The following is a 21048-nucleotide window of genomic DNA, read 5'->3' as shown; positions in this document are numbered from 1 at the left end:
TTTTAATAAAATGCTGTTTTAAGTAGCCTACGTTTTATTTATAACATATCTGCCATTAATAGAAACTCACGTTTAGCCTCGTGAATTAGTGAATTGTAATGTTTAATATGTCAAATTCTGCTCCAACCAGAAAACAACAGGTAAGATGTCTACTAGTTTTATTCACACCTCTAAATAATAAAGTTATGCCCTCTACTGGACGTCTTTGTGAAGTAAATTCATAAAGCAATTTGCATTTCTACATGAAGATAATGCCCGATTTTCTTTTGTAATTAGGTAACTGTGATAATAAAATGACGATGACAAAATTATATTATAATGATCCATGGATTTACTATATTATTATAGACCGAATGTCTGATTTTAATGACAGTCTACTAGGCCAATAACAACTCCATATTTATTAATGCAAAAGAAAATGACCTAAATGTTAAAAATCTAATCTTTGTATATAAATATAATATTTTTCTGATATAATGAATTTCTGATTTGCTCCACCAATGTATACTTGCAGAATGTAAAGCAATTAGAAGTGTTTTTATATTTAATTTGTTAATATTTTCCCAACTTATATTTATTTGAATATATTTAAAATGTAAAAAGAAAACAAAAAAACAAACAAAAAACTTTTATACTACACTGCATCATCAGTTTGTCCACAAATCAATGCTGAACATGTTGCAATTAAACAATTATACATTGCTTGCATCTGATATCTTTAAAGTTTCATATAAAGATGGTAAATCCAATTTTGAATTACACAATAGAAACATTGGTAAAGTTCAATGAGAAGCTGCAACATAATGTATTGTATTATCAGTGGATTATTTTATAATTTCATTTGTACAATCATTCAAAAAAAAAAAAAAAAAAAAACATAAAAAAAAAAACTAGTAATGAGAAGTAATGAATAAAGAAGTAATGGCATATGGAATGCCAGACCTGACATAATAATAAATAAATAAATATACGAAGAAATGTAAAAAATGATATCTAATCCTTAGAGACCCCGGTGAAAAAGAAGTACACTTTAGCATACTTATTACCAAAAAAAGACTTTAAAAGAATATACGGTAACACTTTATTTTACAGTGTCCTTGTTACATAATATGTTACATGTACTTACCATAGTAATAACAGTAAATGATGCATAATTACATGCAACTAACCCTCAACCAAACCCTAATCCTACCCTAACCCTATGTAGTTGCTTAATACTCAGTACTTAAATATATAATTACACTGTAACAATGACACCTTAAAATAAAGTGTAACCGAATATACTTAATGAACTGATTTATAATGTTTTTAGTCACTTGAAATTAAATTGTATAATAGTTTAAATCTATAAATTCACTGAACTTTAGAGTTCTTTTTCACTCCCTTTGCGCTTTAGGCGTAAGACTGCGTATGGCCACTTGGCCAGAAGCTAGAATTTTACTTTGTAACATGTTAAATATGAATATTTTTCTTACACAAACTCATCGCTTTGCTTCAGAAGGCCTTTATTAACCCCCGGAGCCGTGTGAAGTTTGTTTATGATGGATGGATGCACTTTTTTTAGCTTCAATCTGATGTTTGCAATGGTTGCAATCCACTGCCATTATAAAGGTCGGAAGCATCAGGGTGTTTATTAACTTCGATTGTATTCGTCTGAAAGAAAAAAGTCATTTACACCTATATGGCTTGAGGGTGAGTAAATCATGGGCTAATTTTCATTTTAAAGTGAACTACTACTTTAATTACCCTCCACTGAACCCACTGCACGCTTTGTGGTAAAAGTCAATGGGCTCAGGGGAGGCATGAAAGACGCGGTCTCCCGCTTTAACTTTCCCTGCTGGTGTCGCTGTTGGACAGTGTTAGAGAAACTAGTGATTCATACACTTTTGCATTTTATTTTACATTGTTTTATTTTTGTAATATGGGTTATTTTCTCATCCAACTTCTTTGAGGAGGCCCCTGATATATTGAAGCTATCTGCTGTTAACGAGTCCCGATCCGATAGGCCTACTTGTATTATAGTGCTTGGTGCACACTTCAAGCACATTCAAGTAATTAAAATCAATCCAATGTATACAGGGATGTGCAGAGAGTTTCTTAGGGGCAGGGGCTCAAAGGTCTATCTATCAAATAAATATATAGCCTACCGATCCTTGAGATCGTCTTGGGACATCCCTGACTTCTATTGTCTTTGAAATATGGTTTAAGTGTAGGCCTACTGCTGAATGTGCTGACAAGCTTTATGGTAAAATATACTTTAATAATGACATTTCTGTTGTAACTTGTATAGCCTATTAAATATATTTCTAATTACACATTTGTAAAGATGAAGTTGTAGTTTAGTATTTTGGATTTTTTTGTCATAATTTACTGTATTATCATTTACACCAAACCTGTGTTAATTTATTTCTTGTGCTGAACACAGAAGAAGATATTTTGAAGAATGTGGTATATACACACACACACACACACACACACACACACACACACACACACACACACACACACACACACACACACACACACATATATATATATATATGATACTGAAATATTGCTACTGTCAACTGTCTGGTTTCAAACATTCTTCAAAATATCTCATACTCATCAAAGAAACTCATACAGGTTTGGAACAACACGAGGGTGAGTAAATTATGATATTTAAAATTTTGGGTGAACTATGTAGCCTTTTATGTCATTAATATTATCTTATCTGCAAGTAGGCACAAGTAGTAGGCTATATTAATACAGTTTACAATATACAAGCGCACATGCAATACAAGTAGGCTAAGCACACTTCATTTTCACAAGACAATATGAAAGCATCTAAATTCTTGTTGCCTCTGTGTTTTTCACGTTTGCTTGACTAAATTAATCTGTCTTTTGTAATATCTTTCGAGACGCGTTTAGAATTCAAATAAGTTTGTCATAAATTATTGCCAGAAGGCTATTGAAGAAAGCAAATGTGCGAGCGTGCTTTTCTCTTAAACTGAGTGTCAATTGTTAATCTGAACAAACATTTTAAAAAAAGCACGATTTGTAATGTTTAACTATCGAGAGAAAGAATTCGATGTTTTATACAATACACCAATATAGATTACGTGGCTTTGCAACATCAGCACGAGCGTGATGTCAGTGATATGTTGTGCTTTCTAAATTCCAATAATTTTATACCGCACAGTCTTCATTTATGAGACGAAATAAAGGTAAATCAGAGGTCAATCTGCAATAAACTGAGCAAAGGTTATCAAGAGAGGCTCAGACAGAGAAGACTCCCTCGCATCACCCCTCCCAACAGCAGCTGCAGCTTCACAGTCAGACAAACCTGCCTCACATTATTCCAACGGTCCTCCGTCTGACTGAGACGAGCGCGAGCCTCGCCATATTCATTCGCGTTTCCATATCAGCCCGTGTGCCTGTCCATTATGGATATGTTGGGAAAGAAGGAGCGGAGAGGCAGAGATGTGAAGGGCTTGCTGAAGAGGAACTGGATTCTAATTGCAACCATCGCCTCGGTGATACTGGGTACGATGAGCGCCTTCATCTTCCTTTCAGCACGGCCACATTTCTCTGCATTTCTCTCATATCTCGCTTCATTGTGCTCTATCACACCTCATTCCTTTAATTATGTATCCACCGCAATTTTTGTTATTAGTGGCAGCTTATGTGGTTTTACTTGATGGACCGACGTTGTGATATCGATAGCTGATTTGACAATAAGAGCAATTAAAGTGTTTTATTTGTTGCATGTATGCACGTACAATATCTGCAGGTGTGTTGATGGGTGATTGTGATAAATGAAGGCATTGATCAGTGTGTGTGTGTGCAGATATTTTACTACTGCCACAGAGAAACGTGACCAGACTTCCAGTGTGACACAGTAAAATCTCTCTGTGCTCCACGTGACGTCACACAAGCAGTGACAAGTATTATGAATTAGTGTAGATCGGGGCTAGTTGTCACACTTTACTTCAGTGACTTTGTTGTTTTATGGTCAATTTCTATAGACATAGGCTGCCTAAACCAGTTGAACGTGTCTATCGTTATTGGCTAGGACAAAAAAGACACAGTTCATTGATAGGCTTACACTGATCTTTTGTGACAACGTCAGCTAAAAGGGAACGTTTTTAGAAAGTAACAAGACCAGATTTGAAAGAACGTTCTTTTAATGTTAACAGAACGTTCTTTCAAATCTGGTCTTGTTACTTTTGAATGCTCTCGTTTCTAGAAATGTTTGCAAAATGCTAAAATGAAATGTTCCCTTAATGTTCACATAACCGAGAAAAACATTTATAAAACATTTTAAAAAATTGTACGTTTCAAACATTCAAAAATAGAACATTCAAAAAATATGTTTTTATAACTCAATGGGAATGTTAGCACAACATTCTAAGAACATATTTTTGTTGGCTGGGCTCCCCCTTTTTATAAAGCCATATTTTACAATATAGTTGCATTCAAAATGCTGAAAAACATGCCTAAACCAGCCTAAATATGGTTTGCTGGTCTCCCAGTTTAGCCAGGCTGGTTTTAGAGAGGTTTTTCAACTTGGAGAGGTTGGGAAATCAGCTTGAATCAGACAAGACCAGCAAACTAGCTTAAGCTACGACTTCATGAAATGAACTATTATGCTAACAATAACAACTCAACCTGCAGTGAAAAAAATAGTAAACACAGTGATACAACGTGTGTAATTAATAAATTACAACATAAAATGACTTGGCTGAGAACATAGTTCAACCTTTCTGTTAAAATATATCCTCATCACATACTGTAGTTGAACCTTGTCTTAATGCATAAATGTGACCCTGGACCACAAAACCAGTCACATGGAACAATTTTATGAAATTGAGCTTTATACATCACATGAAAGCTAAATAAATAAGCTTTCCATTGATGTATATTTGGCCGAGTTACAACTATTTGAAGATCTGGAATCTGAGGGAACAAAAAAACCTAAACATTGAGAAAATCGCCTTTAAAGTTGTCCATTTAAGTTCGCGATTGTGCTGCATTCACTCACAAAAATAAATATTTTCTATATTTACGGTAGGAAATTTACAAAATATCTTCATGGAACATGATCTTCACTTAATATCCTAATGATTTTTGGCATAAAAGAAAAATCCATAATTTTGACCCATATAATGTATTGTTGGCTATTGCCACAAATATTCCCGTGCATCTTATGACTGGTTTTGTGATCCAGGGTCACATATATCAATGTGGTTAAACCACGTTAGTTTGTTTGTTCATCTGCTATTAGCTTACATTGAAAACATATAAGCTTAATGTTACTAATGCCAACTCCTCCCTAGGCTACATTGTGCAGAAGTGTACAAAAAAGAATGGACACTTTATGACAACCATTTCATAATGTGCAATTCTTGAACATAAAAGCATGTTACTTTTAACTTTAAGTAATCAGAAATGAGTAGTTATTTGCCTTGCACACAACTGGCCAGTTCATGAACGCTTAGTCATCAAAACATTAATGGTTTCATGTTTTGCAAAATGCTTAGAACTAATAGGCTGTCCAACAAAATCTCACTATTGCTCTATTAGGCATTTCTGAGCTGATCGGTGAGGCAATTAAGCAGATGTCATAGATTATTCACTATATGTACTGACAAGACAACAAAAAAAGGCTTTATTGCAGTGATGGCATGTGCACTTTTATAATATATGAAGAGTTCAGATGCAAAAGCCTCTAAATGCCATCTGAAATTTTCTTCTAGAATGATCATTTTTTATCAAGCTTGTATATTTAAGTTCAGTAATTTCACTTAAATGACAATTAATAGGTAATCGTCATTGCCATTTGAGTGAAATTATTGAATATAAATATACGAGCTTGATAAAAATGATCATTCTAGAAGAAATTTCAGATCTGAACTCTTCATATCTTAATATATTTCTATGTGTATATTATATTTGATATGCTATATATATTATATATGTTTGATACTAAAAGTAAATTATGCTAACAGTATTTATTCTAGTTCTAATGTTTGTGCACTGTGAAAAACACAGATTATTATGATGCACACAAGCTTGTGCAATCACCTACAATAAAACAAAAGGCAGGTCAAGCAAATCACTGTTATTTTCTCAGTCATAAGCACCATAATTAGTATACTACTAAAATGTAATAAAGATAAGATACTGTACAGCATAAACTATTGTTATTCACGTTGGCTTTATTTTGGTTATCTGGGTTTGGTTTAGCCTTGTTAAACCTTTAAGACTTCTCCGTGATGCGTATTTGGAAGTTATCTGATAAGGTTTTGCATTTTAGCCAAACAAATAGTTGTGAAGCTAATCATACTGAACCATGATACTTTTATGGCATGTTAATCGCAACTAAATGAATATTTATATATATAAACCTTTATAATGGTGTCGCAAACACGCTACAGTTAAAATTATAATCAAGCACTTTACATGTGCTTTAATATGTTAGTCAACACATCAAAATAAGTGTACATCTTTAAAGTATGAAAAAGGGTTGTCATATTTAATACTTTAAAGTGGAACATTTCATTTGACATTATTGTGAAGTGCACTTTTTAAAAGTGTGCTTAAGTCTGTTAAGAAATACAGTCATGAAAGTGTATTGCAAGTAGCCTTTTATTTGCTTAATACTGCAAAATTGTGAATTTTGCGAACATTACAGAAAGAAATTGGAAGCAGACACATACATAAATACATTTCCTGTAGCTGCAATGCAGTCCATAGAGACTTCATTACGTTTATTGGAAAGCTTTTTAGTTTATTTGGTATACGTCATTTCTGACTATCAAAATCCATCTTTATACAAGGATGGAACAAAAATGATTGAAAACTCAAAATGATACATTTGTCTGAAATATCTTTATCAGTTTACCAGCTGCAGATAACTCAGCACATCTTGTGTTATGCTTCTGTTGACAACAAATGCACTGAATTTATTTGTGCCCTGAATGTCACAACGCATCATTAGCATACTCTCGAAATGTCAGATCGTTGTCAGTGAGATGACGCTTTGTTTTTGTGATCATTTTGATACAGTACACTCAGACTAGTTATTATGGAAGCTTGTTTCCGCCACGGAATAAAGAAATGTAAAAGATAATCGTGACTTTTTATCTCACGATTTTTTCGTAACTTTTTTTTTTCTCAGAATTGGACTTTATAACTTTCGCAATTGCGAGGAAAAACAAACAAAACAGCGGAAACAAGCTCCCAGAAATAATTCACCACAAATCAATATGAATTTATACACTCTTAGAAAAAAGTTTCAGTGGGGTTCTAGACAAAAAGTTTCTATACAAGGAGAAATGTCTTATATGATTGCATAATACTTTCATGTTTAACGGGTTATTCCAATTTTTTCTAGTTATAAAGTATGTTTACGAGCTGCTTAATACATAAAAATTTATTAAAATGTAAAATGTATTAAAACAAAATGTATTAATTTAAACTAAATCAAATCTAAATAAAATGATCCCATGATGGGAAGCCCTAAACGGTTCAGAACCTGACAGAACCATTTAAGATTCTGAAGCTTTTCTTCCCAGAGTGTATCTTTGTGTGGTTGAGATATTCTTGGATATATTTAGCTCTGCACATTCAGTCTGGCTTGATGCAGATTAGGCACAACTAAGAGCTTCGCATTTCCAGTCAGTTTGACGTGTTCTCTCTATCACTCTATCCATCGCAGGGATCGGGCTCGGAGTGCTGGTGCGGGACTATACCTCTCTGTCCCAGCTGGAGAAGCAGTACTTTGGCTTCCCAGGAGAAATCCTGATGAGAATGCTAAAGCTGGTCATCCTGCCGCTCATCGTCTCCAGCATGATAACAGGTCTCTCTCTCTTTCTCTCTGTCTCTCTTTCCCTCTTCAGCCCATCACAGTATCTACATTTATGACTGGCAGCGAAAATTCAGAGGTGGTAAATGTTGCCTTAAGTTACCAATATTTTCGTTTAAATATTTTTATCTATTTTATTTCTAACCATAGAGCAGTCACCCACCATATGCATGGGTGTGCAAGAATGAAAAGGAAAATTGCTGTTTATTGAAAATCAGTTTACCTGCATATCACACAAGGATTATAAAACTGACTGATTGTAGGCGTCAATCATCTGAGCTTGTATTGGTCAAACTGTACCAATTTGACCTGGGAACATCCAAGGTGATACAGTTTTTCAACACAGCGTAAGAGTTAAGCTTAGTACATAAAAGAGCAATCAGAACACAGTTTAGAGATTATTTGTAAATAGCTAGTATTCGTCTAAGTTCTGAATTCATTACTTTAATATTTGTGTACTTTGCATTGTCCCTTATCAACAAAATCATCTCAAAAAGATAAGGATTTATGCTGCTGATTATGCCGAAAACGCCACGCCTAAGTCCCTTAAAAAATGTTTTATTAGGATAACCCAGTTGCAATGTAACTTGCATTGTTGTTGTCATTCTAAAGTGTTAACGTATGGCCTTGCTTCCTGAAGGAGTGGCAGCGCTGGACTCAGAGGTGTCAGGCAGGATTGGGCTTCGTGCAGTGGTTTATTACCTCTCCACTACCATCATTGCTGTCATTCTTGGTGAGTCACATAAACGTCAAATCTATAAACTTTAAAGACATATATTATTGTGGTTGTTTAACAAAAATGTTGTGCTCAAAAGGAATCGTTCTTGTGACGACTATTAAACCTGGGGTCTCTCAGAGTGCTGAAAATATCGAGAGAGCAGGAAGCACACCTAATGTGACCACAGTTGACACCATGCTGGACCTTGTTAGGTAACAAAAACACAAAACAAAAATAAAACTTTTTTTTAAATTGCACCCCTTGGTCTACCTATGTTGTAAGAAAGATAACGACACTTGAGGAATACTTAAAGGGTTAGTTCACCCAAAAATGAAAATTCTGTCAGTAATTACTCACCCTCATGTTGTTCCAACCCCGTAAGACCTTCGTTCATCTTCGGAACACAAATTAAGATATTTTTGATGAAATCTGAGAGCTGTCTCACTCCTCCATAGGCTTCTAAGACACTATAACTTGCCGGCCCAGAAAATGTATTAAAGACATCGTTAATATATTCCAAGTGACTCCAGTGGCTCAATCTTAAGTTTATAAAGCGACGAGAATACTTTTTGTGCGAAAAAAATATAAAAAAATAACGACTTTATTCCACTATTCATTTCCTTCTCTCTGGGCCTCGAGTCTTTTCACGTAGTGTTTAAGCGCAGCGCGTCTGTGTTGCACTTCACCACGTAGGCTCACTATTGGCCGACGCTGGTCATGTGTGTGATGAGTGACTGTAGTCACTTGGAATATATTAACGATGTCTTTAATACATTTTCTGGGCCGGCAAGTTATAGTGTCTTAGAAGCCTATGGAGGAGTGAGATAGCTCTCAGATTTAATAAAAAATATCTTAATTTGTGTTCCGAAGATGAACGAAGGTCTTACGGGGTTGGAACAACATGAGGGTGAGTAATTACTGACAGAATTTTCATTTTTGGGTGAACTAACCCTTTAAAAATGTACAGGGTGGGCCATTTATATGGATACACCGTGGTGGCATGGGAGTGGTTGGTGATATTGAGGTCCTGTTTGTGGCACATTAGTATATGTCATGGTCACCACCCATCTTGAGGAGTTTGCCCCCTCACATGTACTGGTGTGCCACAAACGGGACTTTGGTGTCACCAGCCATTCCCATGTTGTTGCGGTGTATCCATATAAATGGCCCACCCTGTATAAATAAACTCATGCAATGACATGTTGACCATTTTTAGTATGGCTTATTTGTCCAAATATAATATAATATAATATAATATAATATAATATAATATAATATAATATAATATAATATATGTATTAAGCACTTAAGTTATTTGTTTTTCTAATTTCTTCAAAGGAATATGTTTCCTGAAAATCTTGTGCAAGCCTGTTTTCAGCAGGTAAAATATATATTTTTTTAACATATTGCTTAGAACAATCCAAATATAATACTTTGTTGAAATAAACTTCATCTGTGTTTTAGTATAAGACGCAACGCAAAGAGATTGAGCCATCGAAAACCAACACAAACACAACTAATACAACTACATTTCCACCCTTCACCACCATTATTTCAACGGTTGCACAGGTGAGACAAAGATGTTAAAGAATGTATGGTGAAGAAAGATAAAAGAAGAAATGTATGCATTTATTTTTTGCCTTCTTTATGCTGTAGAATTTGACCCAAGACTACAAGATCGTGGGCTCGTATTCAGATGGGATTAATGTTCTTGGTCTCATCGTATTCTGTGTGACTTTCGGCCTTGTCATCGGCAAGATGGGAGAAAGGGGACGCATCCTGCTCGAGTTTTTCGATGCTCTGAATGAGGCCACCATGCGACTTGTTCAAATTATTATGTGGTTAGTTCTGACATCTTAAAAGCATGTCTGTAGTGGCAAGAACACCCTAGAAAGCACATAGCAACCACCCAGAACACTCTAGAAACCACATACCAACTCCCTAGCAACCACCCAGAACACCCTAATAACCTCAAAGCAACTCCCTAGCAATCATCCAGAACACCCTAGAAACCACATAGCAACTCACCAGAACACCCTAGAAACCTCAAAGCAACTCCCTAGCAACCACCCAGAATACCCTAGAAACCATATAGCAGCTCCCTAGCAACATCCCAGAACACCCCAGAAACCACATAGCAACTCCCTAGCAACCTCCCAGAACACCCTATAAACCACATAGGAGCAACTCCCCAGATTACCCTACAAACCCTTTAGCAACTACCTAGCAACACCTTAGAAACCACATAACAACCGCCTAGAACTCCCTAGCAACCACCTAGAATACCCAAGAAACCACAAAGCAACTCCACAAAACACCCTAAAAACCACATAGTAACTCCCTAGCAACACCTCAGAACACTCTAGAAACCACACAGCAAATCCGTAGCAACCACCAGAACAGCCTAGAAACACAAAGCAACTCCCCAGAACACCCTAGAAACCTCATAGCAGCTCCCTAGCAACCAACTAGAATACCCTAGAAACTACATATCAACACCCCAGAATACCCTACAAACCCTATAGACCTTATGTAGCCCCGCCCCTTTTTCAGCCCTGTGCTCGTTGTCTTTTGACTTCCGGTCTGTATTTTCACAGCGATTTTGCGTGTTTATTAATGAACGACTCGTTTTATAAATATTCCCGGTCGACTGACATTTGTTAAGTCATCTGCTTTAAACATTACAGTCCTCATGATAACTTTCGTTAACTTTACATTAAGTAAATCCACTTCAAAAGCGAATTACTCCAGGACAGCAGCGCCATAGAAATATACAGAGCGACCGCAAAAGGGGAAGTTAAAAGACAATATTCTAAAGATGGCGGCGCCCTCGTTTCTCTGGCACATAAGGTCTATAGCAACTATCTAGCAACACATTAGAAACCACATAGCAACCACCTAGTACTCCTTAGCTACCACAAAGCCACTCCTTAACAACCACCCAAAATACCCTAGAAACCACATAGCAACCACCTAGTACTCCTTAGCTACCACAAAACTACTCCTTAACAACCACCTAAATACCCTAGAAATGACATAGCAACCCTTTAGCAACCATTCAGATTACCCTAGGAACTGCATAGAAACCATCTATAGCAACCACTCAGAATACCCTAGAATATGTATAACAATCACCCAGAATACCTTAGCAACCATTCAGAATACCCTAGAATATGTATAACAATCACCCAGAATACCTTAGCAACCATTCAGAATACCCTAGAATATGTATAACAATCACCCAGAATACCTTAGCAACCATTCAGAATACCCTAGAATATGTATAACAATCACCCAGAATACCTTAGCAACCATTCAGAATCAGACTACCATAGAAACTACTAGAACAGCCTAGAAATCATATAGCAACAAACAAGAACACACTAGAAACCACATGTTAACTCCTTAGCAACCATTCAGAATACCCTAGAAACAGCATATTAGCAATCAGCCAGAAAACCTTAGCAACCAGTTAACTACACCTTAGCAACCAGTTAACTACACCCTTAGCACGTGTTTTGCACAGATACACCTCTAAATCTAGTTTTTATTACCGTTATTCACTTAAAAAATATTGTAGGAAGATATATCAGTCTATAAACGAACATATTCTCAGTTGTTTGTGTGTCATATTGATTATAAATGTACTGATACTTAACGAATGTTCTTCTGCAGTTACATGCCCGTAGGCATCTTGTTCCTGATTGCTGCTAAGATCATTGAGGTGGACGACTGGGAAATCTTCAGGAAGATGGGCCTGTACATGGTGACGGTGCTTAGCGGGTGAAGAAGCTTCTTTAATGTTCCCTTGCTGATTTACTGGCCGTTTACTGTTCCCGTACAGCTTCATATCAGCTCTGTTAACTCACAGATAAGAGCCAAGGACATTCAAAACTGCTCAAGCTGCAGATGTGCTAATAAAACATTTCATAAACTCCAAATTTCCACTTATTAGAGTGATTCAGGCAACCGAACATCAGTCAGGAGATTCTATAGCCAGTGTTAAACAAATGCCATCTGAACTCGTGTGGAATGGACCGAAAGGACAGGTTTAGATTACACATTGCTGAGTCCAACAGAAAAAAGGTTATAAATCCAAGGCCTGGTTTCACAGACAGGGTTTAGATTAAGCCTTAGTTTTATTAGGACATTTAAGTAGCTTTTATAAATGTGCCTTAGAAAAGAACATACTGGTGTGCATCTCAAAACAATGGCACTGACATATTTTAAGATAAGTTGCTTTCAGTTAAAGGTACAATAAGTAAGTTTTCGCATTTTTACAACAATAACCAAGACGAAGCTTGATGATGCTATGAAGGAGTGGAACGATGGTAGATGTTAGTTTCACCATCCAGAGGTGTATGGAATTCACGAATCATGTTCACGGATGAGGTAATAAATTAGTTTTTGTAGTACCTGTAAGTTTGATCACACTATTTTATGTCATCGTAATGAATTAGCTGCAAGGAACGTGAAATGTAATGATAAATTAGCCTGTTACTGATATGTGACTATTTGTAAAAACAATCGTACTAAAAGTAAATTTGAATATTTTATTACAAAAATCGTACATATTGTGCCTTTAAAACAGCTCAGACATGCATTTTAGTCTACGACTAGCCTTGTCTGTGAAACCGGGGGTGTGTGACCTTGGTAAAAATATACTAGATGTTCATTACTTATGATAATGTATAATAGATTGTAATGTTTAATGTTTTCCTTCCACAGACTCGCCATCCATTCCATCATATTCCTCCCCCTGATATACTTTGTGTTTGTGAGGAAGAATCCATTCACCTTCGCTCTGGGAATGGCACAGGCCTTGGTAACGGCTCTCATGATTTCCTCAAGGTGAGCCAATGAATATTCTAGCATCTGTATTTTCTGGGCATGTTGACAAAAGGGCTGGAATACACAACACAACTTTTCAAATCTGAACAGATTTTAAAACACTAGCAATGTGTCCAAAATCGAATACTTTCCTAATATATACAGAGCTGCCAACTCTCACGCATTCACCATGAGACTCACGCAATTGACACTTTTCACACTCTCTCACGCCACACGTGAACCGATCATCTCTACTAGCTAATAGTTAATTAACACGAACACTGTTGAAAGATACAGTACAACTTACCGAAATGTATATTCCTCATACATAACATCGATCAATCAGTGTTTTTCAACCGCGGAAAGAGGTCAATAAAAGAGCAGGAGAACAATTATGTCACATAACATGTAACGTTATCTCAGGAAAGTCATTTAATGACCATAATATACAGGCTATAGCAGGCTAGTTAGCTAGAAAAAAAGAGCTATAGAGAGTATTTAGCTAAATATGTGTACTATATTACATATTTATTATATTTTTACTTATATCATTAAATAAAGTTGTTAATATAATTTTTTTTTAAAACGCATTATATTTAATTTGAGTTATTTTTAACCTTAAATAATACTACCAGCTGATAGTGCTCTCTGTATGTTTACAGCATTATATGTGAGGTTTTTTTTTTCTTGAGGAAAATTAATGCCTATCTTGTGTACCTAATATTTATCCAAATGAGTCAATGTTAAATTAAATCACAATAATTGAATTGAATTGAAATCGTGAAATTTGTTTCAAGCAATAATAAAAAAACTTAGCTTACCAGAAATTTTACCATGTAAACATTGTAACATGTTTGTTCAAAGCGACTTACAATTTAGGACTAAGTTAAGCGAGTCATCGTGAAGAGGCAAAAACAACGCAAGAAGTGCTCCAAATACAAAGTTAAGGCATTGTTCAGAGTAGCATAAGCCCGATAAGGGAGGATTATAGGAAACAAATTATTTATTTTTTTTTTTGAGGTTAAGTGCTCACGGAAGAGATGAGTTTTCAGTTGTCTTTTGAATGTTTTCAGCGATTCTGCATTCCAGATGAGGGTGGGGACTGGGGAGAGCATTCCACCAGCATGAAACTGTGAATGAGAATGTTCTGGAAAGTGATTTTGTCGCTCTCTGTGATGGAACCACGATATATATATATATATACACTCACCTAAAGGATTATTAGGAACACCTGTTCAATTTATCATTAATGCAATTATCTAATCAACCAATCACATGGCAGTTGCTTCAATGCATTTAGGGGTGTGGTCCTGGTCAAGACAATCTCCTGAACTCCAAACTGAATGTCAGAATGGGAAAGAAAGGTGATTTAAGCAATTTTGAGCGTGGCATGGTTGTTGGTGCCAGACGGGCCGGTCTGAGTATTTCACAATCTGCTCAGTTACTGGGATTTTCACGCACAACCATTTCTAGGGTTTACAAAGAATGGTGTGAAAAGGGAAAAACATCCAGTATGCGGCAGTCCTGTGGGCGAAAATGCCTTGTTGATGCTAGAGGTCAGAGGAGAATGGGCCGACTGATTCAAGCTGATAGAAGAGCAACTTTGACTGAAATAACCACTCGTTACAACCGAGGTATGCAGCAAAGCATTTGTGAAGCCACAACACGCACAACCTTGAGGCGGATGGGCTATAACAACAGAAGACCCCACCGGGTACCACTCATCTCCACTACAAATAGGAAAAAGAGGCTACAATTTGCACAAGCTCACCAAAATTGGACAGTTGAAGACTGGAAAAATGTTGCCTGGTCTGATGAGTCTCGATTTCTGTTGAGACATTCAGATGGTAGAGTCAGAATTTGGTGTAAACAGAATGAGAACATGGATCCATCATGCCTTGGTACCACTGTGCAGGCTGGTGGTGGTGGTGTAATGGTGTGGGGGATGTTTTCTTGGCACACTTTAGGCCCCTTCGTGCCAATTGGGCATCGTTTAAATGCCACGGCCTACCTGAGCATTGTTTCTGACCATGTCCATCCCTTTATGACCACCATGTACCCATCCTCTGATGGCTACTTCCAGCAGGATAATGCACCATGTCACAAAGCTCGAATCATTTCAAATTGGTTTCTTGAACATGACAATGAGTTCACTGTACTAAAATGGCCCCCACAGTCACCAGATCTCAACCCAATAGAGCATCTTTGGGATGTGGTGGAACGGGAGCTTCGTGCCCTGGATGTGCATCCCACAAATCTCCATCAACTGCAAGATGCTATCCTATCAATATGGGCCAACATTTCTGAAGAATGCTTTCAGCACCTTGTTGAATCAATGCCACGTAGAATTAAGGCAGTTCTGAAGGCGAAAGGGGGTCAAACACAGTATTAGTATGGTTTTCCTAATAATCCTTTAGGTGAGTGTAAATATATATATAGTATATATATAAATATATTAATAAGAAATAAAAAATAAGGAAATAATGTACATGACAAATAATTTATATATATATATATATATATATTATTATTATTATTATTTTTATTTATTTTTATGCAATGAAATTCAGATGTCTCAAGTGGCACTCAAGTGGCCCAATACTTTTCTGGCCACTGCACAAACAAAAGGCATAAATTCCTTCAATGCTATAAATAATTCTTTTAAAAAGTCTTTAATGTTGTATTTGGATCATTATTTTTGAGCTGTTTATAGCAGGACTTCCTGCTTCTGAGGATCTGTCTCTCCAGTTTTAGACGTTTTATGTTTTTTAAAACCCACAATAATCAACGAAAACTGTTATTCTGACAAGTATTATGCTTTTTATAATAACAAGAGTCTTTACTAAATCAGCTCAGCCACTCTGCCGGTCACATTCCGATGTGCAGAAGAGAACAACAGGATTGACAAGAGGATCACTCGCTTTGTCCTTCCAGTTGGTGCGACTATCAATATGGATGGCACTGCACTGTATGAAGCTGTTGCTTCTATATTCATAGCTCAGTTGAACAACTATGATCTGGACGCTGGCCAGATTGTTACCATTAGGTAAGTTGGATATAAGCCAGTTGGTGTGATTTAATAGAGTTAAGTGGCTTTGTGAAAGACAAAAGCCCGAATAATACTTTTTTGACATGTTCTTTTCATAGTATCACAGCAACAGTCGCCAGCATTGGTGCAGCAGGAGTTCCGAATGCTGGACTGGTAACCATGGTGATAGTCCTCACAGCAGTTGGCCTTCCAGCCAACGATGTCACCCTCATCGTTGCTGTCGATTGGCTGCTGTAAGTATGTCAGGTTTACTTAATGTGACACAATAGAGTGCTGCAGGATGACGTATTTTGTAAGTTAGCATCATACTGGTGCCCTCGATAGAACACAAATAGGACTTTTCTATTGGCTTTTGGATTATTGAAGAAAATAAGCTCTTCACAAATGAACACGACTTGTATGAATTTTGAAGCCTAAATGCAATCGGCAGAAGTAAATAGCAGAAGTAAATAGCTAAACGTAGGCTATAAATGAACTACACCACGGTCACATTACTTCAACGTCACCACCATTAAAGGGATAGTTCACCCAAAAATAAAAATGCTGTCATTAATTACTCACCCTCATGTCGTTCCAAACCCGTAAGACTTTCGTTCATCTTCGGAGCATAAATTAAGATCTTTTTGATGAAATCTGAGAGCTTTCTGTCCCTCCATTTGACAGTTACGCAACTGAAACTTTGACGCTTCAAAAAGTTCATAAAGAGATTGTAAAACTAATCCATATGAATTTTGCGATTTAGTCAAAATTTTCTGAAGAAACTCGATCTCTTTATATGATGAACAGATTGAATTTAGGCCTTTATTCACATATAAACACTGATCAGCGAACTTAAACAGAAGCTCAACCGAAACTGCTTGACGTACGAGAACAAACCTCATTGGTTCTTGCTGAAGCTCAAACATGCTGCGTAACATGAGAATGAACCTCATTGGTTCTCGCACGTCAAGTGAAGTGTGCATACGATGGACACTTTACTATCCCATGAGGCCACGGGAGGGGATTTATGAATGGCAGTGAAGTGACGCAACAAACGTTTGTAGGTCACATGACAGTAACAACATGGCGGATGTAGTATATCTGAATTTCATTATTACTACCCACGTTTATACTATATAGAACATACATTTTTTAATGCCATGGTCGCAAAGTAAGTTCCAATTCAAAGTACATACTCAGACAGAATGCGATTTCGGATGAAGCAAGGGTTTAGAGTTTCCTTCACCATTGTGATAGCTTTCATGTACATTCAACTGGTAAATATGATGTTTCTGAGATGACTTGTATTGTGTTCATGTCGTAATAACCGTAATTACAAGATGACAGCACGTGATGTTCTACTCGCAGCTGTTCACGTCTTCGGACACGACTTCGGCCAAACAGAGTGCAAAAGTCGATTTCCGGAAGTAAAACTCATTCATTTTCTCCATAAAGAAAATGTATTTTGAACGATAACTTATAAACCTTTAAGGACAGACCTACTGTGAGCTACGAGGTTGTTAATCCATGATATTTGCTTCTATTGAAGCCATTAGCTTATTTATTTTTTTAAATAATCATGTTTAACAGTGTAATTCCTGGTGATAACTTACATTTACCCATGATGCTGTACAGAAAATGACACCAATCAGAGAGTCGAAAAAAGCAACACGCTCCAAAATAGCCCTTTAGCTATTTTGATCAGCGCCACTGAAAAAGGGGGTTATTGCATCACTCTATTGCATCTGCAGCAGTCAGGTGGTACAGAGGTCACATGGTACAAGTCGGATCTCTCAGAAAATTCCCAGTATACAAGTTGTAATTAAAAAGAATACAGGTAATTACGATATGGTGTGAATGAAAAATGTAATGCACTATAGGCCCTGTTTACACCTGGTATAAAGATGTGTTTGGTTGATCGGATCACAAGTAGGCGAGGGAGACACATTCCCGTTTACATCTGGTGTTTTAATCCGTCTCTTTTGTCCACTTTCAACCACTTCTGTCCCGATTTCTTCGAGGGGAGGGTCTATGGGCGGGTAAATGTATGGGTTTTACAGATCTTTCGATCTAATGGATGAAATAAGCTCACGCAATTTACATATGAACGCACCTGGAGACGATGGAAAAAGACCACGTAAGACTCTGACAAGATCACGCCGAACACTGCGAGTGTGTGTTCGAAATCAGGAATGGTGAGAGAACGTTGTGCTTGGTATGTTTTTCATCCTTAAACCAAACTTGGGCTTCCAGCCGACAAAGTTTAAATCCTGTCTGGCTAGTGCGCTGATTCTTTTGCGGCGGTTCGAACACATTCGACCACATGAGCGTTTACATTACGAAAGCAATCAGGTCGAATGCGTTTTCGTCTACCCCTGGAAGTGGTCGAAAGTGGACAAGCTAGACCCCGTTTACACCTGCATTTAGCGTCGTCCACTTTTGATCTTATACCAGGTGTAAACAGAGCCCATATATAGGCCAATTCACACTGCACTGATAGACGCCGACCAATGCGGACAATCACCAGATTACAGCAGGTCACTTCTCAGACATTCCACGACCAGACAAGTGCGATTCAACATGTTCAATCAGCAAAAACAAGCTCCGACAAATGCCAACAGACACTGATCCGACAAAACCCTGACGAAGTGTCTCCTGCCGTCTGTCCGTGCAGTATGAATTGAAATTGATTTTTGAAGGTTCATGTGACACTGAACATTGGAGTCATGGCTGCTAAATATTCTACAGCTGCTATAATGTGAGAGTTAACATTAATTTTCCAATCAAATCAGCGATCGCTTCCGAACCATGATCAACGTGTTGGGAGATGCCTACGGTGCTGGAATAGTCCAGAAGCTGTCTAAGCGAGAACTAGAGAGGATGGACCTGATTTCAGACGTGGATGCGGCCAACCCCTTCGCCCTAGAGACCACGCTGGACGACGACGAGTGCGAGAAGAAATCTTACGTGAACGGTGGATTCACCATTGACAAAAGCGACGCCATTTCCTTCACCGAGACCTCGCAGTTCTAGAGGTAACGTGACAAATGTGACATCACTGAAAGGAGGGTTCAGAGAGGTAGGAGCCATTCATAAAAGCTGTGCCATGACTAGGACAGAAAGTCATTACCCAAGGACATGATTGAGCGCAGACATTAGCAATACCTGCCCTTGCGGTTCTCCGCCCTTCATTTTCCCAACCATGCTCTTGAACTTACGTGTGCGCTAGACAGAGAGAAAAAATGGCCGTAAGGAAACCATGTGCTTCCACAGCTCATTTACATGTTGCCATGATTTATGCAAAGCGGTTTTTCCTTTAATTAACTGCAGTTGTTTTCTTTGGCTTTGTACTAATGAATAGCTTTTTAGCAGTAGGTGATTTTTGTATTGTACAACAAAGAGCATGTTGCTAACTAGCCAATGTTATTATACACAAAAAAACGCTGAATTTAAGGTTATCGAAATCCGCTTTTTTTTCTTCGCAAATTATGTTCATATGTTTTCGACTCGGTAAAGTGTGAAATTTTGCCAGTTATGTATTTGCACTTGCTAATGAGAGCCAAATGTTTATGAGCTTTGCGTGTCTTTCATTTCAGATTTGTGCCAAATTGTTGATATGAAGGGGAACATTTTTATACAAACTTCTAAAATGAAATGAAATATTGCATGATAAGGATTTGATATGAAGTACAGGAATGGCCTTGAGAATGAAAATCAGATCCTTTGTACACAATTATTTTGTCATGACACTGAAGGTGGCAAGCCTTAATAGTTTCTTCAGCAAGCCACTCATTTTATGGTTTTACTTTGTTGTTGTTGTTGAATCAGAGCTATTTTGAAGAATATTTTTTAAAAGACTACACCGATGAGGTTGTCAGTGCCAAATTTCTGCCATTGAAGCAGTTTTTTAAGTTTCTTTTACAGTATTTAATTTCTTTATATTTTGTGTTACATCAGAAATGAGAGATAATGATCAATGTGAAGCATTAATGGTCTGTATTTGAGGTTCTGGAACTGAATTAACACCATAAAGCACACCATTGTACAACTGTATTTATACAGTACTGTAGTCAAATTAGTTATACTGTATGATTCAACAAGTACTGTATGTGTATCCACAAAATAATAAAGACAAATGTCAACACCTGAAAAATGGCCTAAATTGACTTTTTTCATGTAACAAAATAGAAAATACCATGAGATGTTGTTTAACAAGTTTCAGCTTGTATTGTTTAATTGTAGAGTGTAATGTTTCTAATATTCTTTGATGTACACTACCGGCCACTTTATTAGGTTAACATATTATATTGCGAATTAACACAAATATCTAATCAGCCAATCACGTGGCAGCAACTCAATGCATTTAGGTATGTAGACATGGTCAAGACGATGTGCTAAAGTTCAAACTAAGCATCAGACCGGGGAAGGAAAGGTGATTTAAGTGACTTTAACGTGGCATGATTGTTGGTGCCAGACGGGCTGGTCTGAGTATTTCAGAAACTGCTGATCTACTGGGATTTTCACGCTCAACCATCACAAGGGTTTACAGAGAATAGTCTAAAAAAGAGAAAATATCCAGTGAGCGGCAGTTCTGTGGGTGAAAATGCCTTCTTGATGCCAGAG

The 21048-nt window shown here is 37.0% G+C and overlaps 1 protein-coding gene across 1 annotated transcript; it reads left to right on the top strand.

The window, feature by feature from the left end:
- Positions 1–3302: 3302 nt before the first annotated feature.
- Positions 3303–20578, top strand: slc1a1 (solute carrier family 1 member 1). Its single transcript, XM_082161322.1, has 12 exons — positions 3303–3525; positions 7703–7843; positions 8490–8582; positions 8665–8779; positions 9906–9948; positions 10032–10136; positions 10224–10408; positions 12243–12350; positions 13296–13418; positions 16249–16443; positions 16545–16679; positions 19218–20578. The coding sequence occupies exons 1-12, from the start codon at positions 3426–3428 to the stop codon at positions 19456–19458; spliced, it is 1584 nt and encodes a 527-aa protein (XP_082017448.1). The 5' UTR covers positions 3303–3425; the 3' UTR covers positions 19459–20578.
- Positions 20579–21048: the final 470 nt, after the last annotated feature.

The sequence above is a fragment of the Leuciscus leuciscus genome, assembly GCF_965113295.1.
Source record: "Leuciscus leuciscus genome assembly, chromosome: 2".
Taxonomy (NCBI): domain Eukaryota; kingdom Metazoa; phylum Chordata; class Actinopteri; order Cypriniformes; family Leuciscidae; genus Leuciscus; species Leuciscus leuciscus.
Note: the sequence above shows the minus strand (reverse complement) of the source record. Positions and strands in the feature narration are given on the sequence as shown.

Coding starts and splice junctions, on each gene's coding strand:
- slc1a1 (XM_082161322.1), top strand. CDS start 3,426: ATGGATATGTTGGGAAAGAAGGAGCGGAGAGGCAGAGATGTGAAGGGC. Junction 12,351..13,295: donor ATGGTGACGGTGCTTAGCGG/GTGAAGAAGCTT, acceptor TTCCTTCCACAG/ACTCGCCATCCATTCCATCA. Junction 16,680..19,217: donor GTTGCTGTCGATTGGCTGCT/GTAAGTATGTCA, acceptor CAATCAAATCAG/CGATCGCTTCCGAACCATGA.